The sequence below is a fragment of the Babylonia areolata genome, chromosome 18 (genome assembly GCF_041734735.1).
Source record: "Babylonia areolata isolate BAREFJ2019XMU chromosome 18, ASM4173473v1, whole genome shotgun sequence".
Classification (NCBI taxonomy): Eukaryota; Metazoa; Mollusca; class Gastropoda; order Neogastropoda; family Buccinidae; genus Babylonia; species Babylonia areolata.
Genome location: NC_134893.1, coordinates 25,465,642 through 25,477,512, shown reverse-complemented (window position 1 = coordinate 25,477,512; position 11,871 = coordinate 25,465,642). Strand labels below are relative to the sequence as shown.

Below are 11,871 nucleotides of genomic sequence, written 5' to 3'. Positions count from 1 at the left end.
AAAAGAGGAAAGAAAGAATGAAAGAGATGAATGTAGTCTTGTCCTCTTGCGACGGTTGTGCAACATTAATGATACATAATACACTTAACTCACTCAGTACGGCCAGTCCTCTTCTCCTCTACACAGACCCCTCGGATGTCCAGTGGGTGTCTGAATGACCCATCCTTTAGCTTCCGTCGTCAGAATTGTGGTATTCTTTGTCAACATTCACCTCTTCAGTATAAGAGCCTTCCGCTTGCAATATTTTGATGATGGTAATTGGGCTGAAACGCTGTTAACGTCGTCTCTTTCGCCGTTCGTATGGAGAGAGTTAATTAAAGTGTTTTGTACATTTTGGCAGCAGCTGATAGATTATTTGGCCACAATGATATCAACACTTGTGAAAGGCCAGCTTAATCAATGGCAGGTTTTCAGCAGACATTTTCTTTTTGTAACGAAGCAGAAGTATTACAAATATTTTCTTTTTCCAGCTTGAATTGCTTTGCAAATGATATTACAGCTTTTGGGTTTTTCGGCATGAGTTTGGATAAGAACATAAGCAGATGACTCGGAGGGGGTTGGGGAGGTGGAGGTGGAGCGGGCCTTGGCATAGTCATTGGTTCTTTGGCATACATGCGTCACAATGTCCAGTGTTATATATATATATATATATATATATATATATATATATATATATAAGAAAGAAGAAGAAGAAGAAGAAGAAGAAGAAGAAGAAGAAATAAACAAAGAACTGAGTGGAGTGAGGTACTTGTTAGTAGCCAGCTCAGGTTCTCACTTCATTCGGCAGCGAACACCAGGCATATGGGAATGCAAAATGTGCAAAAAACCCCCCAAACCAACAACAAACCATATAAACAAAGAAAGAAAGAAAATCGCACTAAAATCAACATGGATATTAAGAATTACAATGTTTGCTTCCCAACTGCAACAAGCATTAGCAAGAATGACAACCACAACACAATTAGTCAGTCGAGCCAGGGTCTGCGCTCATGAAGTTCAGCAATCTGAAATAAGTTATGTAGATTGCTATCAGAAATGTAAATTTGTCAGTACTGAACTTCACACAGACAGACACACAGACAGACAGGCACACACACACACACACACACACACACACACACACACGCACACACACACACGTCAACAAGACAACATCATATACTACATTACACAAATGTCACTACACTGTAACAAATCCCACTTTTTTCATTCCATCCAATCACATACACTTCCGTGTACACCAAAGTATGTAAGATAACACAAAGATAAAAAAAAGAAGAAAAGAAATGTAATGTTTTTGCTCCTTTTAGGGTGTGGAAGATATGATAACAAAACATATCCATTGAACCACAACTTCAGTCCAACGAAGTCCAACACTTAACTCATTCCAGACATTAAATGCCAGCAACACGAAGAAAATGGCATCTGCTTGGCAGATGTGGTGTAGCGTATATGGATTTGTCCGAACGCAGTGACGCCTCCTTGAGCTACTGAAACTGAAACTGAAGAAAATGTCGGACCCACCTATGCACAAGGAAGCGAACTGGGAAAGGTTTATGGGGACAGAGAGAGAGAGAGAGAGAGAGAGAGAGAGAGAGGGCGTGAGGAGGTGAGGAGGTGAGGGGTTAGGGGGTCACACAGTCACTTGGTAATGAGAGTGCTTGTGGAAAATATGTGACGACAGTTTGGTTCCGCCCACAATGAGCGACATGCGCAGTAAAGTTGACATGGTGCCTATAAAAGGATCGACACTGGAAGGGTTTGACAATCGAAGGAACTTTGCCGTTGTTGAGTATGTCATACTTTTCTTCTACACTAATGGGTTACATCCACCACTTTTACACATATCACATATACAAGTGAGATTTTACATATGACCATTTTTATCCCACTTATTAGACAGCCATACTTCTTTTTTCAGAGGTGTGCATGCGTGGTTTGCTCAGTTTTGTGCAGGATCTTTAACGTGCGGATTTGATCTTTTGTACGTGTATAAACAAAAAGAGTATTAGGGCACCAGATAAAATCATGCTGCTTCCGTTAGTATGACGTCTTTAATATTTTTTTCATGTTTTGAGCCACTGCAGTGCATGTTTTGTATTGTATTGCATTTTCCTGTATTGTATTTTATCATTTTCTTTCATAAAATAATTCATAAAAAAATTCTGTCCTCTTCCCTACATGTTTTTGAAATATTTTCAGTCGTGGTTTTTCCATGATGATGAGCAATGACTAAACAAATTACAGGGAAGGTTCTTTCTTTCTGTCTTTCGGTCTGTCTGCCTCTGGCATGATGTCAACGTCATGATATCAGCGTGAGCGCGTGTGTAGGTGCGGGCGGGTTCTTGTTTTCAGTCGATGTGCCCTATGCTATACCTGTTTTATTGTAATTGTTTTCACCAACATTTCATGCTAATGTTTTACACAAATCTATGTCAGACTCTCGGGGCGTTGGGTATATTCGAAGATCAGGCGTCTGCTCCTTTTTTACCAGCAGATATGCTGAAATATATATGGTCACCCCGCAACATTTTTTTTTCAGATTTCATTGACTCACATTTGTAACGGAGCAGATCGATTCTTTATTTTCATTTCTCCTTTCGAATTCTTTTTTCCCCTTTTCTTTGTATCTTTCTTTCTTTCTTAACATTTGCAGGCTAAAAACAACAACGATGACACGAACCAACAGCTCTCGCTTAACCTTGACCATGCCCATGATCTGCGCCCTTCTATTTGCACTAACCTTGACCTCCACGACTTCTGCCCTGAACCCGGGCCGCTACCATGACTACTGTATCATAGGGGCTGGGCCGTCGGGATTGCAACTGGGGCACTTCTTGCAGAAAGCCAACAGGGATTACATGATTTTCGAACGTTCCAATATTCCCGGTAAGTCTCTTTGGAAACGAAAGTTCTCTTATTCTTTTACCCCCATCACATTGTCTGTTCTTATCAAACAATAAGGTGTTGTTTTACTGTTCAGGGTTTGGTTGAAATGTTCATTCTTATAATGTATATCAACTTTTAACTTAATTGGATTTACCTTTCCCACTCTTCTTTGTCACCACAGTCTGTCAATCGCTGATGGAAATTTGTTCACAAAATGTCTTCGTCACTAGATCATGATACTTCAATGCACGCCCAAACCCATGTTCAGATAACTTTTTCGTACAATTCACACCTATTCCTTATGCCTAAGTCACACAGCAGCTAATCACTAATGCATCCAACGTCAGAATTCATATGAACTGGGTTGCCTATATATTATGCACCTATTATGGAACGGTTTAGTTTTCATTTTATTTTCACCACGTTCATCTTTTTTCTCTCTCCATGTGACCCCTTTCACTTTCTCACCCCTGTCATTCTGTTGTGTAAGCATACCTGAGAGTAGTTATAGAAATAACTACCGAAACGCTTGCGCGTGCGCGCGTGTGTGTATATGCGCGTGTGTGTGTGCTCTCTTTCTGTATTGTCCTCAGGTCATTTTTTCAAGGACTACCCTCGCCACCGAACACTGATCAGCATTAACAAACGTCATACTGGCCAGACAAATAAGGAATTCAATATGCGCCATGACTGGAACTCTCTCTTGTCTGATGATGAGTCATTGCTATTTACGTGAGTATGGATTAGTTTATTGTAAATTAAAAAAAAGAAGTGTGTGTGTGTGTGTGTGTGTGTGTGTGTGTGTGTGTGTGTGTGTGTGTGCTAGGGTGCGGTGGTTATGAAAACCTACCTATACAAATCAAACTGAAACCAGAATTAGGGCAGAAGAGTTCATAAGTCTTGCTTTGTATTTGGAGGTTTCCTCTGCTATTGTTGTATGAATATGTTAAATGAATGTAACCCACACGAGCGGATTGGGAACTTCCCCTTTGATAAATTTTCATGCTACATTTCTCTTAATTTACCTGTGTGCTAGCTGATAGGAAGCGCTTTGCAGGATTGGCTTGGCGATTCTTCGTTGCTGCCCTACATGCCAGTGACTAACTAATTCATTAAGTACGTTTCATCTCTGTAATATCACTTCAAGTGGAAAGACGTTAACCTGAAGACAACAACGTTTCATCTCAAAATTCATGAATCGAACATCCATACGGATCTTTCTTAGGATATTTCCAATCTACCCCGCTGTCAATCCTGATATGACCTTCGCAGTCAGCTGTGCCATAAACAATATGAAATGAGATTAACCCGTCTTAAGGAGAAACTTCATGTATTTGTAAGAGTACCAATCTCCTCTTCTACTGGCAACCTGTGTGAAACATTGTCTTCTCGTAGCTGGTGCCGGATTCGTAAGCTCATCCTGGCAGACATCATTGAAGGGGGCCATGGAGGTCCACGGGGGATCTTTTGCTGGTGGTTACTTCTCCATATCGTGTATCTTTACGCTTTGCATCGTCACCGATTCTGCCATTTGTACAGCACAAAGGTACCACCTTACCTGTCTTCATTGATAATGCCCGCCTTCTAAGGTGTCAGATTTGTCCATTTCCTATTGCAGAAAGTATTCTCAAGAGATGTTCCCTCATGCAGACCGCCTTGTGGACTACATGCATGACTACCATCAGAAGCTGGGCATCAAGGTCCAGTTCAACACCGAAGTGAGCGACATCCACACTGTCCGCAACCACTCGGCTCCTGATGGCCTTCTGCATGCGTTCCACGATCAGCATGGGAACATGCACACGTGCAGGTCAGTGTGTTTGTGTTTGTGTGTGTGTGTGTGTGTGTGTGTGTGTGTGTGTGTGTGTGTGTGTGCGTGCGTGCGTGTGTGCGTGCGTGCGTGTATGTGTGTGTGTGTGTGTTTACATTGCTACTGCTGCTACTACTACTAATAAGTCATAGTAGTGAAAAAAAGAGAGTAAAAACAGAATCGGTTGGATCATATGGAAAGACAAGAACATCAATCTCAGAACAAAGCTGAAGCTCCTTCATGCTCTTGTTCTCCCTATTTTCTTGTGTGCATACATGTCCTGGACTCTTACAGCAGGACTCGAGAGAAGGATCCATGCAGCGAAAATGAGATGCTTCAGGAGACTCCTCGACATCTTCGACAAGGAACACATAACAAATGATGAAGTAAAAAAAAAAACTATTAGACAGCATATTGGTCGGTATGAAGACCCACTGACCACAGTGAAAAAAAAGGAAAATGAGAAGTCAATGCCACGTGACAGGATCTGGATGCTGTCCAGGGCCATCCTTCAGGGAACAGTGAGGGGAAAAGGGAACGAGGCAGACAGCGAAAGAAGTGGATTAACAACATCACCGAGTAGATAGAGAGGATCCATGCCGTAACTCGGGTCATATCCTTCGACCGCCAGAAATGGAGAATGTTGGTGATGCGTTCAGCAGTGCAGCGCCCCCACGACGAAACCAGGTTCAGAACCTGACAGCATCGGTTGTGACAGAAGTTGTAGCGGACGAAGCAACGGCTTCATATCATCATAACTGTTATTGATTAATTTCATAAATACTTGAGAAATACAACTGCTAATGGCTGTCAATGTTGTTGGAAGTAACAATGTCGCTTGTCGCGTTCTTGCTGTTGTTGCAGCTCGTGTACATCCTCTTGTTGCAGAGCATTGGTGCTGGCAACAGGCAGATGGAAGCCCAACATTCCAGACAACATAGACGGAATAGAACACGCTGTCGGCTATGAAAACATGAGCGTTGACCCCAGCGACTATGAAGGCAAATCAGTTCTGATCCTGGGTAAGTCTTGCGTCCCAATGAAGTATGAAGATCGTAGAGATTCCCAGGATCTGCATTTCGTTATTTTATCTATTGCTTAAATGCCATCTGTTTGTACTGCCAGTTTCAGGGCTAATGATGGGAGACAACGCCCGAACACTTCACAACAATCAGAACACCAACAAACCCGTCTGTTCCTGTATATTAGTTTAGACATAAAAACATGTAACATTCATTATCGAGATATTCAAAAACACCTCTTAACTTAGGCTCTTAACTGATCACCTTCAGATCGAAAACGTGAAAAATTATTCATGAATAATATTCGCCCAGTAGATATATCTATTTGTACTGAATTTCAGATGGCAAGTAAATATTTCTAGTTACCGACAGACACCACTCAGTTGGTTTCAGTTTTAGGGTTCCGTTTAGACTGTAAAGGGTCTAATAAAATTACATGGATCTTGTACCTCAGTGTCCAAGTTTGACTCTACATGGTCTACCAAAGTACAGATGTTCCAGGATCGCATGGCATGAATATTAGGACACCGGTAGAACTTTAAGGTGTCCACTGAAATCTAAATAATAGTCCCAGGAATCCTTTGTCTTGATTTTCTATGGCCTCCATGTTCAATTTTTAAAAATCTGCTGAAACTACTAGGGTTGTAGGGGTTTTCTGAATTGATTGTAGGTCCCTTTGGAAATTTAAAAGTAAACTGAAATGACAGGGTACATGAGGATCTTATAGCTTTGGTTTCTAGGGGTCCAGGTAGAACTTGTTATGCATGATCTAAAGTAATAGGGATCTCATGACCTACCTGGACAGAGTTTTAGCAGGTCTTGATGGGACAACAAAAAGTCCATTGCAGTTGCAGTTTCTGGGGCCCATTGCTTGAGGTTTATGACTGGTGTGCTCTTTCTTCTGTGATCTCTCCTTACAATAAACTCAAACGTTGTGACACAGGTTTCAAGTGCACTACTGTATTTTCAGGAGGCCATGTTTCAAAGAACGTTGAACGTCGTCTGCAAAGAGCACGTTTTTCTTTTTCTTTAAAAAAAATCATTATCCTCTGTCTAGTTTTGTTTGTGGTTTATCTGAACACTGAATAACAACAACAACAACAACAACAAAAAATTGCCTTGTGAACTTTTGGCATTAACATATGTCATCCTACGCCGTCTTTGCTCGGCAAGCTGTGTGATCTGCTTCTGTTCGGCTCGCTTGACCCCTTCTTTCACAACAAACACAACCCTCGGCGATGCATTCCAGCTTGCTTATGTTCGTGACAGGAAAGCAGAGATCAGATCTCTTCTGCTCACACCTCTGTAGCGGAGATATTGACGCCCGACAGCATGAAACCCAGTCTTGTGAACTGTAAATAAACACTTTAGGGTTCCTTCCCTTCTCCATCTTCCTGATACGGTCTGCTGTTGCTGGCTGAGGATTGGCATCAGACGTGTGGACCTGGCCCCTTTTCGGTGCCTCAGTGCTCTGGAGCCAGCTTGTATCGCCATGGTGTACTCAGAAAACATTAACGATGCAAGGACTTCAGCATGCTGTTTTGCTCTAGGGTAGGTTGTCCACGCACCCCAGCCACAGATGAGGGTGCTAAACGACTATGTCTGGTAGACGTTTTGTTGTTTTCTGTGAGGTCTAGGCTCTAGCATACTCTTACAAACGTTATTAATCTTCAGTAAAGTGAATTTTTCCTTCCCAGTACGTACCAAGCCATGTGAGTCATGACTGCTGATTGTTGAAGGCTGTGAACTCTTGAACAAAGTGTGCTTTTTTTTTTTTACCCCCAGGTAACGGGAACACGGCGTTTGAAGTCGCCCAAGGGATGTACGGAATGACCAGCCTGATTCACATACTCAGCAGATCACGGGTTAGACTGGCCTGGCAGACACACTACGTAGGCGACCTGCGGTAAGTATGGGTCTGTATGTGTACAGTCCATCACCTGTGTCATGGACTATACACTTGTGTCACAGAATACCAGCCAGCTGATGTGACACTTCCTTTCTTTAAAAAAAAAAATCTTTTAGTTGCCCCATTGTCCGAGGTATTTCAGTAGTATTCCTCCCACGCTGCTCATTCTGAAAAATCGTACAGACAAGCAATACCAGCACCAGCAATCCTCAGATTTCTATCCAGTGTCAGTTCACTATGACGCCAAACACCAGAAGAGACTCCCCACTGCTGCCGACTCACTTCGGTGATGTGGAGTTGTGCCTGTTCTGGTTTGGCGTACACAGGGCAGTTCCTACGGGCGACAGTATTTACTTAGTGGCAGAGTCAGAGTGTGTCTTCCTGAGTAGAGGCCGCCACCACTTTCCTCAAATGACAGTCCCCATGAATCTGCAGGTGCCGAACACCTTTTAAGGAAGTCATTTCATCATATGATTTGGAAAAGGTGTTTAAGTCGGAAACTGGTCACGATGAGAACAAGGCACGAAAGAGCAAAGAATGTGGAACATTTTTTAGATGTTGTGACATTGCTTTCGTCTTCAATCGTTTGCTTGTATGATTTTTTGGGTGTCTTATTTCTTCATTACTGTTAGTCTTACTCCCTTATTCATTATTAAACTTATGTAAACGTTTTGATACCTTTTCTCCAAAGAGAAAGGTTTCGACCAGCTCAGTGAATTATCAAACGCATGTAAAAATGCACCTGCTTGGAATATTAAGTATACTACTTGTCGCATCCTTTTATTCGTGTCGTCTTTTACTCATATATATATATATATATATATATATATATATATATATATATATATATATATATATATATATATATATATGTGTGTGTGTGTGTGTGTGTGTGTGTGTGTGTGTTATCTGCTTATCCTTATTCATTCAAAGTTAGGGATAGTCTACGTAAAGTACATTTCTTGGATGGTGTTTTCAGAATGGGTACTATATGCTACATAAATAAGGTATCGGGTATTCTGGTAATTATTATCGTCGATCCACCATAGCTAGAGTAGAAATGAGCAACCTCATTGTAAGCACAGCATCATTCTGTTTATTTTCCTCTTCTTTTTCTTGTTCTAGCGGTTGTCCTTCCTCATAACCCTGGTGCTTGTAGTCATTATCACCATCATACATTTAGTGTCCTCTATCTCAGAGCTTTGAATATTCTCATTTTTCTTTCTATTGGTTGCTGTATTGTGTGTGTGTGTGTGTGTGTGTGTGTGTGTGTGTGTGTGTGTGTGTGTGTGTGTGTGTGTGTGTGTGTGTGTGAGCTCTTTGTGTGTGTTCTTTAATTCAACGTATGGTGCAGAAATATGGGGTTATGAAAATGTAGATATACTTGAAAAATTAGAATTGAAATTTTTGAAACGCTTGTTCAAACTGAACAGAAATACTATGACCCAAATTGTTTATGGAGAAACTGGTATTTATCCAATTAGTGTGTTAGTGAAAATGAGATTAGTTCGATTTTAGACCAGCTTAGTAATATCAAACACAGAAAAATATTCTGGGAAAATATATTTGATATTACTTGACTTATATCGAAATGGTATTTATTCTTCAAAATGGATGAGTTGTATCAGACAAATTTTAATAGAAGCAGGGTATGACTGTGTTTGGGATGCTCAATTCTTCTTGGAGAGGGAATCTTTCTGCAAGAATGTCAACATTGCCTTGAGAGATAGTTTTCAAAATCTATGGAGACATGCTCTAGAAGCGAGTAGTAAATGTTTGTTTTATAGAAATTTCAAAAGTGGATTTGGTAGAGAAAAATATATAAGTCAAATGCCTGATAATTATGTTATCAGCTTCTTCAGATTTCGAAGTAGTAATCATAAGCTGGAAATAGAAACAGGGAGACACAAAGGCATACCACGAGAGTTACGGTTTTGTAAGGTTTGTAACATGTCTGTGATTGGTGATGAGTTTCATTTTATAATGGAATGTCCCAATTATGATCAGTTACGAAATAGATATGTTCCTAAAAAATATTTGTCTCCGAAATCGGTTTTTAATTTTTGTAATATGCTCAAAGGAGGCAAAAAAGTCATTTTAGCTGTAAGTAAGATGATTAGATTTGCAAATGTTGCCTAGTTATACTTTTGGAGTTAAAAGAAATTTGTGTTTTCTCAACTTTTATGTGCCATTGTTGTGTATTTGGAAATGTTTGTTATGGGCACGAAAAGAGTATTTTGCAGTAATCCTCCATACTCCAATAGGAGTGAAAGGATAATTAAAACTTGAAACTTGAAACTTGTGTGTGTGTGTGTGTGTGTGTGTGTGTGTGTGTGTGTGTGTGTGTGTGTGTGTGTGTGCGCGTGCATTTGCACGCTTGTGTGTGTATGCACGCGTGTGTTGGTGCACGCGGGTTTGCTTAACGTGGCCTTTTTTTCTTGTTTCATTTCAGTCATGTACCTTGTACGTATCCCTGAATGTTTTATATTTTGATTTATTTACGTATTTGTTTATTTTGTTTAATTATCTTATTCAGTTTTACGTGAATGTTTTAAACAAACCTGCGTTGGGCTCTCAAGACCTGAACAGTGCGTTGGGTTTATTCGAAGATAAGGATTCCGCTTCTTCTTCTTTTCTTTCTTCTTCTTTTTATGGCAGATGTGGTGTTGCTTTTATGGATTAATCGGCACGCTTTGACACCTCCTTGAAACTGAAACTGAAAAGCTGTATTTTGTTGTTGCAGTTAGTCTGCTTCTTTCATAGAAACAGAATCATCACCGTCTTTGCCAATATTGATATCAAACCTTCCCCCACCCTCTCTTTCTTAACTATTTTCCAATCTGATTATGCCTTTTTGGTTTCGCTTTTCGGTTATTGTACTGAATTGTTTGCTACGTGCGCGTGGAAAAAAACAACAAACGCGACAGATTATTAGTCTAGGCTTTGGCCTAAAATCTCCATTCTGTTAGCGCATTAATTATCAGTCGGTCGATCAAACAATCGGCCAGTCGCTCTATCTATTCCTTCCCAGATCCCTTTCACCTCTTCTCTCTCTCTCCCCCTCATTCACTCACCACTCCTTCCTCACTGTCTTTCCCGCCCTCCACCCCCCTCCCACCACCCTCTCTCTGTGTGCACTTTTCATGATCAGTACTGTTGGCCTAAGTCATTAAAATGATTTAATGTCAGTGTCAGTATAAGCGTCAAGATCAGCCTCTCTCTCTCTTTCTCTCTCTCTCTCTCATCCCCTTTTCATTCCTCCCTCTGAAGCTCCCTCACCCTTCTCTCAATCCCTCCATCTCCCCTCCTTTCCATCGTTGTCTCTTCTGATCTGGCAGAGCTGTGAACGTGGCTTTACTGGACACCTACCAGCTGAAGTCCCTAGACGGCATACTAGCAGGACAAGATACATCCAGGCTAGAGATCAGGCAGGAGGGGGACAAGGTGACGGTCAGGATACGGCCTGTGCAGCACGAACAGGGTCAAGGCCAAGGTCAGGATCAGGGTCAGGACCAGGATGCCAAAGACAACTCCGCCTTCAGGGAACCCTACGACAAGGTCATCCGCTGTCTGGGCTTTGTCTTCGACACCAGCATCTTTCGGTAACACTTGACTGATGAGAAGGCGGATGATTCTCGTTTGCAGCACAAAACCTGTATATGCGCAAGAACACAGACACACACGCACACACACGCACACACACACACACACACACACACACACACACACACACACACACACACAGGGTACACGGGTACACAAGGACATAGCCTATGCATTCCACATAAAAACAAACAAACAAACAAAAAGATCACACGTGCGAGCTATTTCTTTTTGTTTTTCGGCTGTGTTCACATGTAATGTATGTTATCCCCACAGAACACGTCAACGAACACCATTTGTAAATAGTGCGGAATGAGTTCACAACACTAGTACGTTAATTTTGTAGTTTTTTTTCTTTCTTTTTGTGCTCACTCATTGAAAGTGGTACAGAGTAAACAGCACAATAAAAATAATGAAACTGTCAAGTTTAATGAGGTCAGTTAATCGCGAAGTCATAAATCGGAACTGAAAGTTAGTCTGAGATTTAATCAAAGACCCTATGTGCTCTTTGATTTGATTACGTTGTTGACTGAAGGCTGTGTGTGGCGTTTGATTCATTACAAAACAATTAATTCTACACAACCAAACACTTAACTTGAACTGGTATGACATTGCTGACTCAAACCGTTTTTCTTTTA

The 11,871-nt window shown here is 41.2% G+C and overlaps 1 protein-coding gene across 1 annotated transcript in view; it reads left to right on the top strand.

Annotated features, from left to right (window-relative positions):
* Positions 1-2,708: 2,708 nt before the first annotated feature.
* Positions 2,709-11,871, top strand: part of LOC143292204 (FAD-dependent oxidoreductase domain-containing protein 2-like) — a 12,925-nt gene continuing 3,762 nt past the window's right edge. The window contains exons 1-7 of the mRNA XM_076602388.1: positions 2,709-2,889; positions 3,483-3,621; positions 4,508-4,699; positions 5,588-5,721; positions 7,507-7,627; positions 10,969-11,095; positions 11,129-11,232. Coding sequence (XP_076458503.1) covers positions 2,709-2,889; positions 3,483-3,621; positions 4,508-4,699; positions 5,588-5,721; positions 7,507-7,627; positions 10,969-11,095; positions 11,129-11,232 — 998 coding nt within the window. The remainder of the gene's footprint in view (positions 2,890-3,482; positions 3,622-4,507; positions 4,700-5,587; positions 5,722-7,506; positions 7,628-10,968; positions 11,096-11,128; positions 11,233-11,871) is intronic.